General features: G+C 38.6%; 3 protein-coding genes across 3 annotated transcripts; all 3 read right to left on the reverse strand.

The window, feature by feature from the left end:
* Window positions 1-2,298: 2,298 nt before the first annotated feature.
* On the reverse strand, window positions 2,299-8,951 carry LOC113492343 (peptidyl-prolyl cis-trans isomerase-like). Its single transcript, XM_026869810.1, has 7 exons — window positions 8,811-8,951; window positions 7,809-7,949; window positions 7,417-7,580; window positions 6,990-7,145; window positions 3,935-4,062; window positions 2,924-3,030; window positions 2,299-2,659 (listed from the first exon to the last, which is right to left on the reverse strand). The coding sequence occupies exons 2-7, from the start codon at window positions 7,815-7,817 to the stop codon at window positions 2,474-2,476; spliced, it is 750 nt and encodes a 249-aa protein (XP_026725611.1). The 5' UTR covers window positions 7,818-7,949; window positions 8,811-8,951; the 3' UTR covers window positions 2,299-2,473.
* Window positions 5,022-6,380, reverse strand: LOC113492341. Its single transcript, XM_026869808.1, has one exon. It carries the CDS (start codon window positions 6,204-6,206, stop codon window positions 5,034-5,036), a length of 1,173 nt encoding a protein of 390 aa, XP_026725609.1. The 5' UTR covers window positions 6,207-6,380; the 3' UTR covers window positions 5,022-5,033.
* Window positions 8,952-11,680: 2,729 nt separating the features above from the next.
* Window positions 11,681-24,124, reverse strand: LOC113492345 (kinesin-like protein KIF3A; the record flags this gene model as incomplete). Its single annotated transcript, XM_026869811.1, is given in 12 exon segments — window positions 11,681-13,259; window positions 13,731-13,859; window positions 14,243-14,479; window positions 14,585-14,765; window positions 15,566-15,642; window positions 16,053-16,189; window positions 16,672-16,724; window positions 17,206-17,336; window positions 17,996-18,193; window positions 19,181-19,380; window positions 20,200-20,330; window positions 23,919-24,124. Coding segments are annotated over 12 exon segments (1,815 nt in total), but the record flags the coding sequence as incomplete, so codon positions are not given.
* Window positions 24,125-24,424: the final 300 nt, after the last annotated feature.

A 24,424-nucleotide genomic window follows, 5' to 3' on the forward strand; every position in this document is an offset into this window, starting at 1 on the left:
ACTTAAAAAATAACATTTTTTTAAATGTTTAATCATGCGGGCAGCAAGTAAGGGCATGTTGAAACCTGATTACGTAACGAGGCAAAAAAAAATTGAACCGAATAGTTCGGCCGAATATTCGGTTCGGTAAACTTTAAACCGAATAGTATTCGGCATTCGGTTATTCGGTAAAACCACTATTCGGCGCATCTCTAATTTATATTTTAAGACGTTTTTATATGTCCATCTGTCTATTTAATATTCTTACATAAAATTGTTATCTCGTTTTAACCTCGGCGGTATCCAGTGTCACGCTGTATGCTTTGTCACGTTGACGTTGCTCACCATACACATATACTATAGCATATCTTTAGCACTTTTAGCGTGTCGTTCAAATAGAAACAGAAACGTAGTAAAGATAGTATTTGCTATGCGACACTGGCAGTAATTGTTGTAAAGAACAGCAGATTGCCATCACTTTAAAAAAAGACAGCGTGACACTTAAAGTGACAGTTTCAGCGTGACAGCGTGACACAGAGAGCTTGTCACAGTTACAGCGTGACACTCGAATGGTAGACAGAGCGACACTTAACGCGTTTTGAATTTGAGTTGCCGTTTGATTTTTGTTTGTTTTTTTGTATTTAAATTGTGCGTGTGCAATTATGTTCTATACTTTGTTTAGTTGGGGGGAGGAGGGAGGGAATTATATTGTTTACTGGATATGCATAATATATGGGTCACATTACAAGCCTCTTACATATATGATGCAACGCAAACAGATTACTGAAGGCTTTCTACAGCGAGCCGTATGAATGAATCTCTTCTAGTTTGTTTAGATGACTTTTGATTTTAGGTTATATTTTTGAGATTTAAAGTCATCTGCCATCTGAAATTTGTGTTGCGCCACGTATGAAAACCCTAAGCCCCTGTTCCACAATCACTGATTATGGCTTATTAATAGGGATGATGATATTTTTTGTCTTCAGTTTCCATCGTATGCATAATGATGGATTTTTACTTTTGTCCTGCAAGCAAAAATTGATCGCATAAGACTGACCTGACCTCGTAAACTTTAAAGCAGTCTAGCTCTGTCAATTTTTGTTATTCCGAAAATGGAAATAAAAATACGTCTCTATTTTTTTTTTGTCTTTATAATTGGGAGACTTTTTAGGTATTAAATTTTTATACCTAGTCTTCCTCTATTCTATGTATTTGAACCATTTGATCAAGTCACTTGTCATCAGGAACCGCTTTCGACTATGTCTCAAAATATTTGATGTAAATTGTATTTTGCTTGGTCTCCGATACTCTCGGATTTAAGTCGCCCCTGCCTCGGAGTATCGGAGATTGCATCGACTTTAAAATCAAAGGAATAAGGTTTAAAATTCTATATCCAGTTAATAATATATTTCTTTCCTTTCCCAATGTAAAATGTTTTTAACCGACTCCGGTCATATTAAAACCGTTTTTGTGCTTAATAATGTACAATTTCAATGATAATTATTTATTTAATAACGGTTTACTCACGCGTATTTATCGGGATCGCCCGACTAGTTTCGGACCCAACCGGAGTCCTTAATCATGAGCAGACGCGGCGGCATTGTCGAGTCGCTATTCCGCTGTTATCCCGATAAATACGCGCGATTAAATTGTTCTTAAACAATTCTGAACCAGTCTCACGAAATTTATTATAATTATATATGAATATTATCCAGTAATAATTATTTTTTGATTAGTTTCCTCTGTAGCCGATCTTTTCTATAGTCGTTAATAGAAAATCTCCAAATATGGCCGGTCTCCGTTTAGCCTGTATGTGACAGTTTTGTGTAAAGTTTGTAAATGTATTTGTTGAAATGCATGAATTTTTGTATGTTGTTTTATATTTTGATAAATGAATATAAAGTTTTGTAAATAATTTAGTTGTTTTTTGTCTTTCTGTTCCATTCTTTAATATGTTATGAAATTATATTACTGACTGGTAATTTCATCGGCCGTGGGAAGTTTCACAAACATTCGTGGATAACACAAATACTTAACTTACGCGGGGATCGAACTCGCGATGTGTTGCACACAGTGGGTTTGGCGAAGCTGACCAACCACTTTGCTATCCGTGTAACCAAACTAAACATGTGGTTGGGAGGTCACTGTCGCGTTCCAGTCAGCTGTTTACGCGATCTTGTGACATAATAATATGTCAAATTGTCAAGTCCAGACCACTTGACAGAAGTCTTGTGATAAGACTGTGAAGTGACAATGGCCAATAGATGTTGTAAAGAAATAACACTATTGTTAAATAAACATATTTATTTTAAAAACAATAACACTTTATTATTATAAATGTACATTTTAAGGGTAGGAAACTAGTATTTACGAGGAATGGTACATTTTTAAAAAAATATTTGTAAAATCTTATTTGAGGAGGTTCGAGGACCGTGACTGGCCTGGCTGCTATCTGGAGGTCTTGGGTTTGATTTTGATCTAGTATTTTTGAGCCCTATCTTCTAACCAGCCTCCTTCGCAAACTCTCCACAGTTCTCGTCGCGAGGCGTGTGTTGTATTGTCCCGTGACCCAGCGACCTTCGACCTTTCTCCTTGACCCCCGGATCTCGATGACAGGTCGGGTGCTAACAGCATTACCTAGGCCGGTAATCATGTCGTAAGTTGTGCTTGGACGAATCACCTGAGGGTAGAAACGAATAGATGAATCAAGATGAGAATTCATTGCTTTATAATTTGAAGTAGTTAGATCGATACTTTTGGCACCTTTAGTACCGTTTATCTGTCAAAGCCACCATGACCGAACCTCCATAATCGACCATTGTTCTGACCTATGTTGGGAGCATCTACTGACAAAATTTCAGCTTTCATAAAATAGATCTGGCGTCCACGGGCTTGTTGATATTGTTATTGTTTTCCGGAAAGTCAAAAAGGCTATGAAACTCACTCTCCCAAAGACGACATTCCTCAAATCCAATTGTGGAAGCGGTTTGAAGGTGATGTTGAAGATGCCACACATCTCGTCATCAACCGTCATTCGCATTGACACCAATCCTGTGTTAAGCAAAGTTTGTTATCATTCTGACGTTCAAGCACTTAATACCAAATGATTTTTACTATAGGAGACTGTGTAACTCTGAAAAATAGGCTGATTAGGCCTAATATTCAGCCCACTTCTTTTCTTCTACTTCTCACTTCTTTTCCGACATTGGCGAGGCAACATATGTATCCAATACGCAAAGAATTTAATCTCAAAATCACTGTCGACTTCCTATTAAATGATACAACGGTTTACTCACGCGTATTTATCGGGATCACCCGACTAGTTTACGACCCAACCGGAGTCCTTAATCATGCGCTGACTCAGAGAGTTGAACTGAAGGACTCCGGTCGGGCACATGAATACGCGTGAGTAAACCGTAGCATCATGAATCAGTCTCACGATAGTTACTATTTAAAAACGATTTAAAAAATAACTGTTTAAAATACAGCTTAAAGATATTATTATGTTAATAAAAAAGGGAACTACAGTGTTCAAAAATTTTTAGATGTTGTGGATATATAACCATTTTAATTATGTCTGTTTAAGTGCCTTCTTTATTACTATATAATATAATAATAATAATAATAATAATATATCCTGGGACAACTCACACACGGTTATCTGATCCCAAGCTAAGCAGAGCTTGTGTTATGGTAACCAGACAACTGATAAACTTACTTAAATATTTCTAAATACATACATATTATAGATAAATTACACCCACTATGATTATCAATTAGTGTAAAATTCTATTTACAGTGTTAAAATTAAAATATTTGTATGCCGGTCCCGGCTAAACATAGCGGTCAATTCCATTGATGTAACACCTATTCACTTATGTTCTACAAATAAAGACTTTGTATTTGTATAAATGTCGACTACTTTAGGCCTATAACCTTAACTCTTGTCTCTTACCCGGCATGGAGTGCGGGAAGTGATAGTTCTCAGCGCCGATGGGCACCTGTCGTCCGCGCTGTGCGTAGCACCCGAAACCACTGTTGAATATCACGTCGCCCCCACTCCAGTATAAATGTGGGACTTTTCTATAATCGTATTTAGAAGATAAAAGAAGAATTAGGTGGATAAGGGTTACTAGACAAAGTTACTTAATTAATTTTGATTCATAGATAAATAGCCTGTAATGGTAAATGTTTGAAGATAAATAAATAAAACAGTCAAGGTCGGACTGCATCACTACGGGTTCTTTTCTAGCCAACCGGAAATGGGTCAACCTTTATTTTTTTACCGTATCAAAGAGTGAAAACGTATCCCTATTTCAGAAGGACCGCTATCTACCACCTTCTGTGATATCTAGTTCACAGATGATGTTTTTCTGTTGCCCCTATACAATTACCTACTGAAATTAAAGATTTGAAGTAAAGCAACGATGTACGTTCTTAAATTTCATGGATGTCCAAACTCTTTTCTTGTTATTTATTTAATTATCACACTAATAATACCATTACAGGTTACTTAACCTAATGCGGTAGCTAGGACCAAACAAAGGTCTAAGTATTTATGCGAACTAGGGTTTCAAAGATTGAATTATTATGCACATAGTTGCAGGTAAATTCCAGCAACTGTTTTAATATGTACATTATATGTAATTTTCTGATAATTCTGATATGCATAGGCAATAAATTAGCCTGATACACATGCCCATCATTGCTCCTCCTGGAATTGCTTGTTGCTTCATCCACTTTTCTCTTAGATATGAAATCCTTACTATTTACGATTCCCAGAAACAAACTCTCAGTGTCGCTAGCTCGACTTGCACTCGATCGGTTTTTATTAATAAGCACAGACTTCAGCAACAGAATTCAGTATAATAGATAGCCTATCATGACTTGTAAAAGTAAAATTTTTGCTTAAGAAAACTCATCTATTGCAATTTATCCAGTGCCAAACTATTGCAAATTAAAACATGAAAAACATTTGTTTATAAAAATGAAACAAAAAAGTTTCTGCACAAAAATTTAATAAAAGATACCGAAAAATGTAAATCATTATCAAATCAATTCCTCTGCCGCGACGTCGAAGGCGCAGACACGGTATGTTGAGTCCTCTCATCAGAAAACTGGTTCACCGCGAGGCAATACTTCTCAGAGTGGTAAGTCCTCGATATTTGGGACAGCAACGGACTCCCATGAGGAGAATTCAGCCATAAGGACGCACTCCCCGTTTGCCCGACCATAGCTATGAAGGCAATTAACATTCTCGTATTCAACAACCCTCTTTGAATTTGCGGCTGTTTTAATAATGTTTGCAGGATTAAACCATCCGGTAATCCGTTAACCAGCTCAAATATACTCGATCCCCTTTCCCCTATGAGATAGGATGCTGCTGCAGGTACGTTACATCCTGTGTAACGTAACGCCTTATCAGCATCTTCGTAAGAGAATCCTAGATCACGCAACGCGCCAATGGACTCAGGGTTCGGTGGATCGGCTATCTTATTCCTCCACTCTCGGAATCTTTCCAGAAATCTTTGCAAATGCTCAGCACGACGGTACAAGTCATCCCCATCTGCCTTATTCGAATCAGGCTCATCGTTCGATTGTATTTCCATGGTCAGATTGAGTCTGGCGGTAATTTCTTCCGGAGTTATTACTTGAATGACGGCCGGTTGAGGTCTGCGTGGCTCTTCTAAGGCCGCTGTCAATTGGGCTAACGTCATTTCGTAATTATGACCTGACGCTGCAAGCCGGGCACCAGCTTCGATTAGAGAGATGAGTATTTTCCTCAATTCGTAAGATAATTCGTTGGTTGATAGCAAAGACTGGAGATTTGGTTGGCGTATTGCGTTTTGTGGGAGTGGAAGAGACGCTGTTGCGGCGGCAATGGTCCCATGCTGAGGCGCCCGAACTGCGCCAAGGTCCCACAACGTCCCAGCCTCTGGCAACCGCCTTTCAACAAGCAACAGTTCCTCTTGCATCATCACTTGTTCTTGAGACAAAGTCAAAAAATCGTGAAGAGTCGTCGTGTCAAAAACGCGGACAATTTTGTACCTACTTGCCCCAGTTTCTCCTGTCGGGTAAAAGAAGTCGATGGCTCGATTTTTGACCTCTTCGATCAGGGTCTCTTCCGGGAAATAGGCCGAGAACGTTTGACCCTCAGGGCTGACGACTTTGATCAGAATCTCGTTCGCCCCGTTAGCTCCAGCTACCCCAGAATCTGAGACTAACATTGTCGGATAGTTTGCTATGTTCCAATGTTGATAGATCGATTATTTTCATAGAAATAAGAAGCAAAAAAAGTATGATACTGCTAAAAAATGACGCTAGACACCAAATCAGTTTGATCATAATTTTGTCATTTTTGTTTGTGTTTTTGACAGAGATGACGTCCGGGTTGGTTTTTTATTTGATTTATGGTTTATAGAAAAGGTTTTATTTGCCGAATTAAGTAATCCTACTACTATTATAAAGGCGAAAGTTTGTAAGTATGGATGTATGGATGTTTGTTACTCTTTCACGTAAAAACTACTGAATGGATTTGAATGAAACTTTACCACAATATAGCTTATACATCAGAATAACACATAGGCTACAATTTTTGAGGTTTCTAATGTGAGGTCGTAAAAAAACACATTTTTTGCGCTTACATTGCAAACGCTGACTGAATCCTACAAGATAGATAGAAGGCAGGTATAAATTATAACTTATATCTTTTAACCACGCGGACGAAGTCGCGGGCAACAGCTAGTGTATCAATAATTAACAATGTAGAATACATTTCTTATAAATTTTGACTATATTTTAATTTAATTGACTTTTAGAAATACTACAATTAGAATATAGTGCCTATACATACTTACTGCTTAGTTTATTAAGCAAAAACTTGAAACTGTATTAAAGAAAAGTTAATATTTATGACCTGGAATTTAACGAGAAATTCAGCAGATTGTTAATATTGTAATCCATTACCTCTTATTTATTTTTCTTGGATCAAGTATCTATGCAGACATTACCTGAAGAAGCAAGTCCCAACATAGCCGTGTCCCAGGGTGTCTCCATCCAGCAGCTCCAGGAACAAGTCGCAAGTGTTCGGGCACAAGTCTTTAAACAGCTCTATACACAGGTCTCCCATGATCGCGCCGTTTCTCACAGCTAGAGTTATGTGGACCCTGTAAAAATATAAATAAAAAACCCACATTCCAAATCACATAAATCTTTAGCAGAATTGTATATAGTAATTCTTACTCTCCATTGATAGACAGACAGACAAACATTCATGGATCACATAAACGCTTGTCTTACGCAGGTGTCGAACCCGCGACACGTTGCACAAAGTGAGTTTAGCGTGGTGAAATATACCACTCTGTTATCCGTGCAGTAATTTTAAAGGCTTTGTAAAGATGTACCTACAAAACTTCGATGGGGGATTGGTCTTCATACCTAGGCCGTACGACAGGCGGAAGTGACTCAAAGGCGGGATCCTCCATGGACTCACGTGGCTCTGGCGGAAACAATACGAAGGCACAGTTGGCTTGCGATACTATCTTACGTCGATTTTGAGCCCAATCTCTCTTCAATTCCGATGTCGTTGCCACGCGAGCTCCCTGGATAGGTAAAAAGGCGTCTATTTTAGTTTGACTCATAAGAAAAGAATTGAAAATATCACAACAGCATTCATGTCACATGCACAAATACACCCAGAGTCAGGACAAGTATTCGTGGATAACACAAATGCTTGACTTACGTGGGGATCAAACCCGCGACGCGTGGCACTCCGTGGGTTTGGCGTGGGTCAACCAGCCGAGTGGTTGATACGTACAAACGATACTTACCGTATTCATAATCCTTCTGTATATATCCTGGTTGCTCTTGTATACTCTCTTCAAGAAGTCAACTCGATTCTGGTAGTGCTGGCGAGGACGCAACGGCTGTGAGATCCAGTGGCTGTCGACGCGGCCCTGAGGAGGTCTTGGCTTAAAGTCAGGAAATATTAATTTATTTTTTTAATTAGGAAAGACAATCAGCAGCAAAGTATTGGTGAACAAAATTTTCCTAAAACTAAACTTAAAAATATATACCACCCACAACTTTTGCCACAGATTACGAATAAAAAGATGCTTAATCTGCAGACATTTGCTGTCAAATCGTTATTAAAGAGAGAAATATTTGAAGGGTAAGCAGTGGTCAATGATGAGGTTACATTTGGCAACACTTTTGATAAGTTTTTTTTCAACAGACATTTAAGAAAATGTCTCCAGATTTTCTAATCTACTTCGAAAAGGATTAGGTCCTCAAGTCAGCTTTTTTCTGTGTGTTTCCTCAATTTTCAGACTGGATAACCGATTTCGTTGTATCTTTTTTACGTGAAATAGGTATTTTCATACTATATCCCTTACAAAATAAATAAAATCTGAATGGCAACTCTCCTATAAACCAGATTATAAACTGAATGCCAAAGTTCGAAGTGGTTTTAGCGGCAAAGAGCAATGAGATTCAGATGGGGCGATGGCCCAGGGCGACAAATTCTGGGGGGCGCCAAGGTCTGAAGTTGGAGTCTCTTGCCTCTCCTGGCGCAAACCCTCAGAACTGAGCTCTACGCTAGAGGTGGAATACTTCCACCACCAAACGTACCGCTAAAGGAAAGATGAAATTCTTAATAGAATTTCACTTGGGATCAGCAAAAAACTAACACTTGATATTGCTTCCCTCAAGTGGGCGCCACAATATTTTCGTCCGGGGTGCGGAGTGGCCCTTGCGCCGGCACTGAGTGAGTTATGTGACCCAAATAAAAACATACCAACTCCTTGGTATTCCTTCTTTCATCCAATACTTACTCTATTAAAATGTGCCTTCTTGATGAGAGTAAGAAGATACAAATTCTGTGTAAACAAGTTCTCGAAGTTTCGCCTCCAAGACTCAAGGTTCAGCGCCTTCTTGTACGGGTTTAGTCGAGGAGGCTTGGAGTCAACGCGAGCGCAGACTTTTGCGTACTGAAACTATAGGGTTAAAAACCATTTTAGGTAGAGTCATGAATACCTTTCTAGAAGTTAACCTGGCCCACACTACTGGTTGGAGGAAGCCCGCGATCGCTGTATGAGGGATTGCAACGCATTGCCATACATTGACACAAAAACGATGACGGCCGTGCAGGTTTAGTGAAAAAAAATATTAATTACCCGATCTCGGTCATTTTAGGGCTTTTGTTTTTTTTCTGTTTCTCATTCCGTTTAATATAAATCATCCCTGGATTGCTAACATTGTTTCAAGACTAAAATAAGTCAAATCGGTTCAGCTGTTCTCGAGTTTTAGCGAGACTAACGAACAGCAATTCATTTAAATATATAAGAAGATTAAGAAGAAGATTTAATTTGCCTCCTGCATGAAGATCGTAAATTAAGAAGGTCTGACCTTAAGCTCTCGCTTAACCTTGACCGGCATAATTTCTTGCACTTCCGGCGGCGGTGAGGGATACTTCACATCATCATAGGACCCTGGCTGACCCTGTTGAAGATGGGCTTTGAGGATCGCGTCAATCAACGTCATTGCACGAAAATTTTTAAAGAAAATAGTTAAATAATGTGTTTAATAGATAAGTTGTAATCTATGTGGCTGTGTTTTGCCGTTTTGACACATATTTGAAACGTTTCAAAGGCTGACGTAAGAAGAGGTGTTTTAAGTTTAATGTGTCTGTCTGTCTGTGGCATCATAACAGGGATGACGACTGGGTATAAAAGGAAAAAATCTAATTAGTCCCTCAGTTGGATAATTGAAAAGTGTGAGACACGTATTTTTTCCTTTTTCAGAAAAACTAGAATTGACAAAGATTAACTGCTTTGAAGTTTAGGAGAGGGGGCTTGTGACGTAACGATAGAGTAAAATTTATACACAATCGTGACGTCACGCGTAAGTTTCATTCACTATAATTTGGTCAATTTATGTTTGCGGGACAAATAAAAAATACGTATCTATTATTATACAGAAAACTACAAGACGGACACTGAAAAAAAAATTGTCTTCATCCCTATTTCTCGAATGGATTGAGCGATTTCAATTTGTTGATTTTGATCGCTTTTGTTTTGTATCAAATGTGAATTATATACAAGTGTTCTTAGACATGTTAGGTCAAAATCGTTCGAGTCATTTAACATTATCGAGATAAAGAGGAACATTTTGACGTGTTGGATCATCTGTGGCAACATAGAACGGATTATGTGAAACATATTATTTCATAACAACACCTGGTAAATGAAACGATAAGATTGGTTCAAAAAAACAAATATTTATAATTACACCATGATTTTAGTTAATGACTTAAAAACTGTTTAGGAGTTTCCAGACGAAATAAATAAAACACAATATTAAAAAAAAAAACCTTTATTGAAAAAATCACTACACAAATAGGTACGTGAAATTTATCACAAAATACATGATTACATTATTTGTGCCTAATTTATATAATTATAATACTGAAGAATCGTTACAAAAATCACTGGAATGCGACTAGTTTTGTTAATAATAATAATTATGAAGATTTAAAAACATTTGAATATTATTTATCCATTAACTAGCTTTTACTCATGTCTTTGCCAACTTGCATGTCGGATATAAGTGCAAAAAATTTGGCCTGATTTCACTAATTCGGATTAATCCAAGGTATAGCTCCCTCCATACCAAATTTCATCGAAATCGATACAGCCGTTTGGTCGTGAAGAGGTGACAAACAAAAACACTCGAAAACTATTAATCCGTGTTTCAAAACTCCCAACTTATAACTTCACACACGCGGACGAAGTCGCGAGAAAGAGCTAGTTAATAATAATGACTTTAAAAGTTCATAATATACACTTTACCGCGTTTTTCGAAAGGCTAATCAATGTCCTATAGTTATTCTATTACTTACTGCCATTGGCTGAAGAATTAGATTAAAAAAACCAATTGAAAAGCTTCAAAATCTGACAGACAACACGTTGACCAACCTATCAAAAGCCGTGATCAGAACATAATATAGAAAATCAATATTGCAACATTAAAATAATATTAAAAACAAAATATACAAATAACAAAATGAGTTCATAAATTTTTGGTTGACAATACTTAAAATTATTTTACAAAACGTTTTAAAACGGTGTTTTAAACTTTGCTATCATTATTGTCTTTTATAGCCAATGGTAGATAGGAAATTATCAAATGACTTTCGCTTTGGGTTGAGCGGAAGGGAGTGTCAGACTTCTACTGACTAAAACCCACCCCTGTTCCTTTCTTTGCCCTTCGTGTACACGGTAACACTTTCGGACAAACCCGCTGCCCCGGCAGGCAAAAGCTCAAAAAATATAATATAGGTACCACAACTTTTCACACAACGCCATCTAGTCTCAAACTAAGCAAAGCTTGTATTATGAGTACTAGACAACTGATAAATATACTTATATATTTCTTAATACATACATTATATAGATAAATTACACCCAGACAAGTAACAATGATCGTGCTCATTATACAATCATATGTCCTGAGTGGGAATCGAACCCACAACCTCTAGTATAACAGTCATGGCCAGGACGTGGTTTGGGCGATGAGCACTATCTTTTATTCTGTGTCTAATAGTTGTGGAATGCATGTTTTCCGTAATATTAGCTTAAGATTGAAACACCGTTTTAAATAGTTTTCAAGTATAAAAAATCACTTTTTAATAAAAATATATTAATTTTGTCATATGAGTGCTTAACTACGATCTAATACAATTTAGAATATTATTAAAATGAGTAAAACATTATTTTAATTCTAAATACTTTTTTTTGCTAAATTTTGTCATTATATTAGGAATACATGTTTGAAAAAAGCTGTTTACCCTCTGTCCGTTTTTGGAATAAACTTTTGACAGGTCGTAAAATTTACCAAAACACTTTACCGACACGATTTAAAGTGAATACAACTTTAGGCTGAAAATTCGCTTTAATTTTCGTCCGTCTCAAGGTTAAAATTACAAACTGTCAAAAGGTTTTTCTAAAAACGGATGGAGTATATTTGCGAATACCTAATTTTAACTACTCTATATCATTTTAAAACACATAAAAAGCTTCCAATCAGTTAATATTTGCAATTTACAATTTGAAAAAATTCAATACTCAGACAGGATTTGAACCTGCACCATAAGTCGTGTCACGTTGCAATAAACAAAGTCTTGGTAAGTAATCTGTAGCTTAGTTGATAAAGGGTCTGGCATATAACCAAGAGTCACAGGTTCAAGTCCCGACCAAGGTATAATTTTTTCCATTGTAATTCGGCCCTAATTTAGTTACACTCAAAATTATATCACACATATTTAAATTAGCTGCATATTAATTAAAGGCAATTAATAAGGAATACAGGAAACCTCATCTAAAAGCTATGTAATACGTATAGTGTCGCAACTAATGGAACCATGCGGTTACCCATCTAAATCCAAACCTCGGCTCAGGTAGCTTAACGTTATCTTTAATTAGATATCAGTGGCATTAATGAGGTTTTACTGCTGTAACTGGGTATAAAAGTAGTTACGATCACCCATCCAAATCCCAACCTAGACTTGTACTGTCTTAACAGTGGTGAGTGAACGCAGCAACTGGAAGGTCTTTGGTAAGTCACCCATCCATATTGAAACCTCGGATAGCGCTGCTTAACCTACACTACCGGATATAGAATATTAGTCCTACTAAAATGCAGCAAAACAAGACAATCTACACCACAATTACGTTTAATATCTGTGACTTTGTGATCATAGTAAATAGACGTTATGCTAGTTACTGTCGACCCATCCACTTCTATACCTCGTTCCCCTTCAGCTTACTGTCACTGGTGTAGTGCGGCTTTTCAACCTACAGGATATTATTACTGATTATTTTAAAATGTTGCTACACGAAAAGCAACACAAGCTTATTGTGCCAGTAAAAACTGGTAATTACAGTTAGTTATTGCCGACCCATCCACTTCTATACCTCGTACAGCTCGCTTTAACCTACGCTACACTTTATTAAACGCAGTAACCACGAGATGAAAATTTAAGACGTGACCACTAGACCGACAGGCCCGCCTGAAGATGATGATGATGATGATGATGATGATATTATTATCGGGTACCCCATCCGGTTCCATAGCTCGCTCCGCCCCGCTCACTGCCGCTGGCGCAGCGCGGTGTGCGGGCGCGGGACCGCGGACGTGTGCGGGCGCTGCAGGCGCGAGGCCGCGCGCGCCGCCGGGGCCGCGCTGTACGACAGGTAGCGGTCCGACAGGTCCGGGGGCTCTAGCTGTACGGTACACACAAATTATATTTATTTACAACGAAAGATTATTTATTTCAAAGATCATTCTCGACCTGCAACGTTCCCGCTCGCTCTAGATAGAAAATGATCCCTTAGGGATCCCGGTAACATAAAATCGGGATAAAAACTATCCTGTGTACTAATCAAGGTTATTAAACTACCCGTTTCCCGCGGTTTCACCCGCGTAGTGTTTTTCCTTTTTTTTTTCGTTGCCACTCTATTTTTCCATATTTCCTCACCGTTGAAACCTTTCCTTGGACCTGGACTTTCAAGAATATTTCAAGACCAAAATTAGCCAAATCGAGCAATTTAGATATAGCGAGACTACCGAACAGCATTCATTTATATGTTAAAGAAGAAGATATCATTATCATCGGCCTAGCCTTTTCCCAACTATGTTGGAATCGGCTTCCAGTTTCCAATGTGAAATATAATCATATCTCAAGTGACACTGACATGTTTATGCGCGGCGGTGTGTTGCGGGCTGTGGTGAGGCGCGCTCATGTTGTTCCCGGTGTACGCGACGCACTTCACTTGCCACTCGCCCAGCTGCTCGTTCCAGTGGACGTACTGCTCGATCAGGGCCTGAGGGACAAAATAAATATATAGAATTTATTCAATAGGATGAAATTTTTTGGTTTTATATGCCAATTTTTCTTTTTTTGAGTCCTGGTTAGTTTAGAATTTAATCCTTGTGTCGCGGGGCGGTATCAATTTTTTCGCTAAATTTTTGATCGTTAAAAGATCGCACAAAGAGTACGATTTTTCGCTTGTTTTTATACACTCACTTTCCTGTTTGTTTGTCGTTCCGGTTGGATTTTTGAAACTCAATTTTGAGGCACTTCCCTCGAAATAAAATAGCTAAAATTTTCAGGGTAGCTTCAAACCCAATGACATTGCAATTTACAACTGTTAAAAAGGCTAGACCGGAAATTTGGGTTTTTAGATATTTTAAATCAAAACCTCACCTGATACTCCTTCGGTATATACGAGTCCAGGACCAAGTCCGCCAACTGGATCTCTCTCTTCAAGGACCTGACGGAGTCCAGGATGCCCTCCATCTCTCTCTGCTGTTCCCGCTGCTGGTCAGCCAGCTCTGCCTTGGCGGAGTTGAGGAGTTGCACAGCTCTCTTCAGCTTCCTACTCTTGGCTGCACTTTCCTCTTGAAGACTAGAGTAACGCTCTTCGAGATCCAGACGTTCAGCCTGAAATTAAATAAAGTTATTTAATAATTCAATTTTGGTTTTAATATCCGACCGACCGCGCTCACGCCCTACCCCGCCGGTCCTATCACCCTGCCCCCCCCTCACCTCTTTCTTCTGCAGGTCTTCCTGCAGGCGCAGCTCGTTGAGTTTCCTCAGCTCCAGCTCCCGCGCGGCCTGCTCCAGCAGCCGCCGCTGGGCGTCAGCCTTGTCCAGGAGGTTCTCTCCGCCCACGAGGACCTTGGACTCCAGCCGTTGGAGCTTGTCTTTGAGTTCTTCTTGCTGTTTTCTGTGAAAAATAGATTAGATATGCTTAAATAAAATGACGGTATAATCGTATACAATAACTAGCTATTGAAAGACTAAGACCAAGATTTGGACTCCGGTTGGGTCCGAAACTAGTCGGGCTACCCCGATAAATACGCGTGAGTAAACCGTTACATCATTTAATAATGGTTTGCAGTATACAGAGGATGTTACATGTTAACACAAAGTTCAGCATATTTTATCATTATTAAATGACATGTTCGAGACGTCGGTGACACAATAACGAGGCTGAAGTGGAGCTGGGCAGGCCACTTGGCCAGAGGAAGTGATGGCAGGTGGACTAAGGCGGTGACAGGATGGTGGCCAAGACAAGGCAAAAGAAGCGTCGGTCGTCCGGGAGCAAGATGGGTCGAAGACATTATAAAGGTCTCGGGTCGAGTCTGGATGAGGCTAGCACAGGACCGTAGAAATTGGCACGAAAAAGGGGAGGCCTATGTCCAGCAGAGGGAGGATAAAGGCTGTGGCTGATGATGATGATGAAATGACATGTAAATATTTGCTTGCACCTACTCAAATAACATTATTTTATTGACGCGGGCCTGCCCGCTACAAATTAAAAATGTTCCCACGGTAACATAAAATCAGGATAAAAACTATAATGAGTGTTAATTAATCCTGGTTATAAACTATCTGTGTACCAAGTTACGTCTAAATCCGTTCAGTGGTTATTGAGTGAAAGCGGATCAAACTTTCGCGTTTATAATATGAGTAGGATAAATATTACAATGAACATGAATCAGTTTGTGTATGTGTATCACTCACTTGGTCCTCTGTAGTTCTGCTTTCTTCTCTTCTAGAACTTTGCGGGCAAGATGGGCCTTCTCCCTGTTGAGTTTTTCCTAAAAGCAAACAAAACAATTATCTAGGTATCATGAACAAAACTCAACATTCTTAAGCAAATACCAATATTCTGTTCCCGAATAAATTTACTTCGAAGAAAAATCAAGTAGACTGCACGGATAGCCGAGTGGTTGAGGTGTGCTCGAGTTGTCGTGGGTTCGATCCCGCGTAAGATGACCGTACATTCTTGTGATCCACGAATGCTTGTCCTGAGTCTGGATATCTTTGTGCTTGTGACTTGTATATTTGTGAAACTCTTTCAACACAAGGATTGTGGCATTGAGACACAGTGCAACTAGAGTCATCATTGTAACGTTCGAAAATGCCTGGAAAACGGCCTATTTGATTTATTTTTTTTGATTCTGATTCTGAGTGGGCAAATTATTTTTAATAATGCAGTATCTCCCACCTTCTCCTCTCGCCTCATCCTGCGGCGCATCTTCTTCTCGTCCGGGTCGAGCGCGTCCAGCTCGGGCTCCGTCAGGGTGTCGTCTGACAACTCCTCGTCCGAGATCTCCTCCTCCTCGCCTTCCTCATCCACTTCTTCTGTTAATGAGAGTAGAATATATTTTCACACGTTTTTATACACTCACTTTTTTATTTAAAGATGTTTTTAACTGTCGTATTTCAATATAGTACTTGAAGCCTGCATGTCATGAAAAATTCATGACTTTTTAAGCTCCCATATTAAAAAAACACTGCGGAAAACCCTCTGTGCGAGGAGGGTCACATGTTCGATCCCAAGCTGTATCCACGAATGCTTGCTCTAAGATTGAGAGTCCTTGTGCACGTGATTTAAATTTTTGTGAAAACTGCGAAACAAGGATTAAATTCCTTTGTGCTGTTTTAAATCAGCAAATTAATAAAAATAACTAAGTTATAATATCATTCTTCATCTCTATAATACTCCTTCAGGTTAGAGAGATAGCAAGAGTCTTATCAGCGATCAAAACATTTTGCCACGAAAGTAAATCAATAAATAAATATTCCAAGTTTGTCTGTAAAGTATTAATAGTTAATATGCTCACCATTCGTACACTCATCCAGCTGTTTCTTAAGCTGATCAATCTCCTGCTGGAATCTAGAAAAGAAAAACAGTTTTAGTGGTTTAACGGAAATATCATTTAACTCCTTCTGTTGAAAATTGACTTGTAAAAGTAAGTTAAGCTGCAAATAATCATAAATTTCCAATTAATTTTACCAACAGCCTTACAGGGCCTCGATTCTGCTGTTTACAATGGCCGATAAATGAATGGAAATAGGGTTTTTGACTAAATCTAATACTTAAAATCTTCTTTAGTCTATCAGACACATTTCTGATTTTCATTTTAGCACATAATTCTAAATGAAAGAAGGATGAAACATCACTTGCTAGCAAAAAGAGTACTGGTAAGTGACGTCACACGACATTTTGAATGACTATCCCTTGCATTTGTTGTTTACGAAATAAAATAAAAATTGCGTGTCCAATAGTTTTTGGAAATCTCGGACTAAATAGATTTCGTTTGTAAAATATATTGTAAATTGGGAGATTAGGCCCAGCAGTGGGACAGTGGGCTTACCTAGTGAGCAGCGCGTCCCCAGGCTCGCTGTTGACATGCGTCTTGTTCTCAATGTTCTTGGCGCGGTTCGCGTACCGGAGAGTGCTTATAGTTTCCACGTAGTTTGTGTCAGCTGGTCCGATGGTTGCGATCTGTTCAAATACGACCAATATTATAAATACTATTAATATTTTGATAGTAACCATCGTGAGAATGATTCATTATTAAATGATGTAGCGGTTTACTCACGCGTATTTATCGGAGTCGCCGCGTCAGCTCATGATTAAGGACTCCAGTTGGGTATGAAACTAGTCGGGCGATCGATAAATACGCATACGCATTTTGATAGTAACTATCGTAAAAAGATTAATTATTAAATAATCGGGCAATCCCGATAAATACGCGTGAGTAAACCTTCGCATCATTTAATAATCCTACTATTATTATAAAGGCGAACGTATGTGTGTATGGATGCATTTTTTTCCAATTGAACCTGGGGAGGAAATAATAATAAATTTCTCAAATTTCACACAACGCCATCTATTATCTAAATATACAAACTTTGTAAGTTAAGGAATACTAGACAACTGACAACATAAATAAATTACAACCAGACATAGAACAAATGATCATGCACAACACACATTTGTAGTGGGTTGGAATCGAACAAACGACCTCCAAAATCCATATCATCTTTCTTCGTCATGAAATTGACCAAGCAAAAATTTTTAATCAGTAACGTGTCCTTCGCCATTTGCCCAATTTTCACGACCTGTCAAAAGGTTACTCTTAAAACGGACACTCAACTCACCATAACGGTCTTGGAGTTGCCTCCAAGCGAGTCCTGAAGCAACCTGGTGAGCTTGGAGTTCCTGTACGGTATGTGAGTGGACTTCCCGTCGACCAGCGCTGAGATCACGTTGCCCAACACCGAGAGGGATTGGTTGATCTTGGTTGCTTCTTTGAGACGAGTGCCCGTTGCGTGCGTCTTGCTTTGGCGTTCTGAACCCTGTGGGGTGGGGGATAGAGTTGGGTTTCGTGTGTCTTAGGTGGTATTATATATTATAGTATTTATATATAACTAGCTGACCCAGCAAATATTTTGCCTAATAAAAGGACACATGATAATAAATTAAAAACAAAAAAATACGTCAAAAAAAAATTGTGTGGGCAACCCTTATCACTTAGGGGTATAAAAAATAGATGTTGGCCGATTCTCAGACCTACTGTATACGCATATAAAATTTGGTAAAAATCGGTTAAGCCTTTTCGGAGGAGTACGGTTACTAACATCGTGAAACGGGAATTTTATGTATTAGATTTGCCGTTTCCATGCCAATTAAATTTGAACGTTGCCGATTTATAAACAAAGTGCGTTTTGCTATCTAATCATCTTATTATTTACGACCTTTTTGTACATCAATGAAGTTTAAACGTTACCGCTTAGTTAATAGTGTTCTTTTTCCTATACACGCATCGTATTAATTACGACCTTTTTGTAAAATACAGCTTCACGAAGTATTACTCAAGCTGTTAATTTAATTTGAACCTTGCCACCAGATTAATAAGGTCCAGTTTCCCTAACTAAACACCATCTTCCCAATCTTGCCAACCTAATTTTGCCTCTCTTTGCTCGCTTCATGGGAATGAAGAAAACCCACCATAGCTAATAAGCCTAAAGTTGCCATTGCAATTCGAACCTTACAGCTAAATGAACAAGGTCTATTATTCCCATGTTTCTGATCTTTAGACACCCAGACTTATCATTGCAATTTGAACCTTCCCGCGATATCAACAAGATACATTTTCCTATCTACACAGCTTACTACTCTCAACCTATACCTATGTAAAACACAGGCCAACATAGATCCTAAAGTTATCATTGAAATTTACACCTTACCACCAATTCACAAGATGCATTTCCAAATTAACCTCCTTACTTTAAAAAACTAGTGAGAACAAATCCTAATAGTTGTCATTACAATTTGAACCTTACCGCAAGATCAACAAGGTGCAGTTTCCCCATCTTGACGTGCATCTTGCCGTCTCCCCCCTTCTTGCTGCTCTCGACAGTGATGGAGAATATCGCGTGCGAGCGAGAGCTCTCTGTGTTCATGGCCGTCGCTCCAATATGGCGGTTCTTGTTGCCAACTGCCATTATTTTCTCTAATTCATCCGCATTGTGAACTACATAGCCTAGAAATGAAGAAAAAAGAGTTTAATAGGAATATTGACAAAAGTCAACCAGTCTTACCAAGGGTATCGTGTTGCCCAGGTAACTGGGTTGAGGAGGTCAGATAGGCAGTCGCTCCTTGTAAAACAGTGGTACTTAGCTGATACCGGTAACACTGAAAGCCGACCGGAACATAGTTGGGAAAAGGCTAGGCCGATGATGATTGACAGAAATTATACTAAGGGGTATAGGTCTATTATCATGGACACCCGCTGCCTTGGAGGGGAAACGGGTACTGTCAGACCCTTACTGACTAATCCTGAACCGTCGTGCTACGTCATCCGCGTTTTTGTGTCGGTGTATGGCAAAGCGTTGCAATGCTCCGTACATAGGAGTGATGGTCTATTGGTAAGACTGTTAGACTGATAATTCATAGGTCATAGGTGCGAAACCCGGCTTGCGTGCTGTTTTTTTATAATTCCTGTGTGTACAATATACTTATTATTACTTGCCAGAAACGGTCAAGGCAACGGCACCGTTAGAAAACCGGCACTATTCGTATTCTCTTAAGCATTTTGCTAATATTTTTGCTATATCATTCATCGGATATTTTAAACAGCTGATTTGGGGCCCCGTTGTCTAGTACTCATAATGCAAACTCTGCTTAGTTTGACACTAGATGGCGCTGTGATAGTTTTAGAATATTAATCATTATCATCAGCCTATAGCTGTCCACTGCTGGACATAGGCTCTCCATACGTTCTCCAGCACGACCGGTTTATTGCCACCTGCGTCCAACGAGGCCCAGCGGCTTTGTAGAATATTAATAATAATTATTATACCTGTGAGATCTTTGACGAACACGCCTATATCCGGCCTCTCCTTGACCTCCAGACTCTGGTGAGGGTTGTTGCCGAGCAGGTCGCGAACCTCCTCGTTGTAGATCTCCAAGTACGTGACGCACACCAAGAACCTGAAGGTAGAAGAGATGGGAATGATGATTAAGGGTTTCTCATAGAATCCCAGCTCGCTAGTGTCTATATTTACGAAAAGGTTGGTCCGCTTATTAATATGATGGGCGCCTAGAAACCTATTCGTACGGAACCCTCATTGTCGCGCTTCTGACACTCACTTAACTTTTTTTTTATATTTACGTTAAGACCAGTCCTTGCCGTATCAACAGTAATAAAATCAAAATCAAAAGGTTTTTATTTCAAATAGGCCGTTTTCCAAGCAGGTGTTTAATATGTGTGTACATAGTGTTATCATAAGAAAGTCTTCAATTTAAAAGAAAAAAAAACGCCTTCCGCTCTAAGGAATTTGAACCTTTTGTCGCGGGGTGTTTCACAAACATACAATTCACATGCACAAAGACACCCAGACTCAGAACAAGCATTCGTGGATCACACAAATGCTTGTCCTACGGGGATCGAACTAACACGTCACGCACCATGAGTTTGGCGTGATGACCTCAACCACTCGGCTATCCGTGCAGTCGATGGATTTGGATTAACTATTTGTGTGCTTGGCCAAGGTCCGATTTTTCAATCAGTATTTTAAATACATACTAGCTGACCCAGCAAACGTTGTTTTGCCTAATATATTTTTTAGTTGTATATATTTTTAATGCCACATTAAAAAAAAAAAAAAAAAAAAAAAAACAATTTCGTCCAAAAACTAAAATTTTTTTTTTTGTGTGAGTAACCCTTATCTCTTAGGGGTATGAAAAATAGATATTGTTCTATTCTCAGACCTACCCAATATGTATACAAAACTTCATAAAAATCGCTCGAACTGGTACGGTAACTAACATCGTGACACGGGAATTTTATATATTAGACTAGCTGTTGCCCGCGACTTCGTCCCCGTGGGTAGAAGATATAAGTTATGATTTAGGTATACCTACCTGCCCGGTTTTTTTCACATTTTCCATTATATCTTAGCTCCTATTAGTCGCAGCGTGATGGTTTATAGCCTAAAGCCTTCCTCGATAAATGGTCTATTCAACACAAAAAGAATTTTTCAATTTGGACCAGTAGATCCTGAGATTAGCGCGTTCAAACAAACAAACAAACAAACAAACAAAATCTTCAGCTTTATATATTAGTAAGTATAAGTATAAGTATATAGATATGTATACATACATTGAGGTTTTCGTACAAATAGGCCTAAAAAATATCAGTCTGGTGACCAATAAATTTGTTACCTATGACTTAACTTGTCCTCAAACAAATTAATAGCTACGTAAAAACCGTTGGTTATTCCATCTTTATTTTTACTCATTGCTGTAGCGGTAACTGAAATATATAATCTGTGCATTTCATCTGTCTAGCTATCACGCTTTATGCAATATAGTTTGGGGACAAACAGAGGAGCCTCAGCAATAGAGTTCAGTTTTTCCCGCATTTTCATAAACCCACTTTCTTGTTTGTTTGCATGTTTGTGGTTCCGGTTGGATTTTTGTAACTCAATATTGAGGCACTTCCCAATAAGTTAGCAGGCTGAAATTTTTAGGGTAGCTTCAAACCCGATGACAATGCAATTTACAACTATCATATGAAAACTAACAAAATTGACATTCAAAAACGTGGGTAAGTGGGTATTTAGATTTTTTAATCTATTAATTTTTTACCATTTAATTACTGATCCCCAAACACTTGAAATAATGCCTTCTCACATATTTACTAATAATTCATTCAAACATTAGAAATATATTACCATTTTTTATATTAGAATCTCAATAATACCTATAAAACATTAATTACTCTACAAAACATCATTCAAAAAACCCATTTCCTAAATCATTCCTTATTATTATTGTCAAAACCCCCAAAACATAGCCAGCGAGTACATAGTTACACATGAGTGGGTTGAAACTACGCAACGGGCTGAACAAGACGCCATAGCACCGCTGCGATCCTATATCGATTCAACTGAATTATTTAACCGGGGCGAAACCGGGGATGGATCGACGCGAATAGGGGGTGACGCCGCCCTGAAACTACGGTACTTAGAGTACGTATGTTTGGGTCATACATTAATGCCATACATTTGAAGTTGACAATGATTTAAAGTATTTATTAATTTGGCTCATCAACAATGAGTACACTGTTACATCTATACTTCTATACTATCTATATACTAATATATAAAGTATACTAATATATAAAGCTGAAGAGTTTGTTTGTTTGAACGCGCTAATCTCAGGAACTGAAACTAATGATTTAAATTGTAACATTATTACTTTTATGTTGAATAGACCATCGAGGAAGGTTTTAGGCTATATAAAATCACGCTGCGACTAATAGAAGCGAAGATACAATGCAAAATGTGGAAAAAACGGGGAAAATTCTAACCACGTGGACGAAGTCGCGGGCAACAGCTAGTTATCTATATTATGTATGTATTTAGAAATACATAAATAAGTTATCAGTTGTCTAGTAATCTTAATACAAGCTTTGCTTAGTTTGAGCCAAGAGGGCGTTATGTAATATCGCGGAATATTATATCGTATGACAATTTTATTTATTTCAATATATCTTTCCTTTTATTTCTTAAAATATATTAATAATTCCCAATCTTACATTAGGTGACCGAAAACTAGATTACTGGCGTCACGTCCAACACAAACAAAACCTAACTCATTTGAAACCAATTCTCTTTGCTACTGTTATAAAAAAATAACTTAATTGAGCGATGCTCGTTCAAGAGAGAGACCTTCGTTCAGAAGTGGGGCAACAAGAGGCCGGGGTCATATTAAGTCCCGGGGACGTAGAAATATAATATGTTTAACTGAAACTACGTAATTTTTAAGGCTCTGTACTAATTTTGCGGGTACACAGTGCACAGAGGCGATATATCTGGAGAAATTGACTGTCATTGAACACCGAAGGCTGACGCTAACCAGGACCAGGGCCAGGGTTTCTACTTTGACATGAAATGATATATTTCTTTTGCAAGTAGGATATAGTGGATGAAGCAACAAGCCATTCCAGGAGGAGCAATGACGGGCATGTGTATCAGGCTAACTTATTGCCTATGCATATCAGAAAATTACATATTAAAACAGTTGCTGGAATTTAGACCTGCAACTATGTGCATAATAATTCAATCTTTGAAACCCTAGTTCACATAAATACTTAGACCTTTATTTAGTCCTACATTAGGTTAAGTAACCTGTAATGGTAGATTAGTGTGATAATTAAATAAATATCGTCACTTTACATGTCTTTTTTTAAAAACGCTGGAGTCCACATTTCCTATCTGACTACCCTGAAAAGAAATGTCGAAATAAAGTCAGGGGCCGCAGTGTCTTTGAACGCATTTCTATTTTTGCTTTCTATATACCGGGGTCGCAGTAACCCTTTCGGAAGAACCTACTTTACATTATAATATGCTTCAAAATAAATCTTTTTTTAAGGAATTTAACACCACCATGCACAAAGACACCTAGACTCAGGACAAGCATTCGTGGATCACACAAATAATTGTCCTACGCGGGGATCGAGTCTGCTGCACGTGGGTTTGGCGTGATGCCCTCAACCACTCGGCTATCACTTACTTCTCATCCTCCTTAGCACTGGCGATGTGACTGAAGATATGTGCGAAGGAGTTCGGTATGATGCCTCGTAGCTCAGGGGCGGTGTTGCTGCCAGCCATGGTGTAAGTCTTGCCAGTGCCGGTTTGACCGTAAGCGAATATAGTGCCATTGTAGCCCTTCAATACTTGCTCCACAATCGGACTGGCCGTTTGGACGTATATGTCCATCTGTAAAGAAGAATAGGGGTGTTAAATAACGATGCTTCAATTCCATGGTGTACAATAAAGAATATTCTCTAATCTAATCTTTTACGATACCCAAAGTATCAAATTGGATCCTTGTATCGCGAGGTTTGATATTCAAGTCACATGCACAAAGACACCTAGACTGAGAACAAGCATACGTTGATCACACAAATGTTTGTCCTATGCGGGGATCGAAACCGCGACACGTCGTGTACAAGGGGTTCGACTATAGCAGAAATCTTATTTAGAAGCGTTGATGACAAATGAGAGACCCGGGTTAGA

The sequence above is a fragment of the Trichoplusia ni genome, chromosome 3, assembly GCF_003590095.1.
Source record: "Trichoplusia ni isolate ovarian cell line Hi5 chromosome 3, tn1, whole genome shotgun sequence".
Classification (NCBI taxonomy): domain Eukaryota; kingdom Metazoa; phylum Arthropoda; class Insecta; order Lepidoptera; family Noctuidae; genus Trichoplusia; species Trichoplusia ni.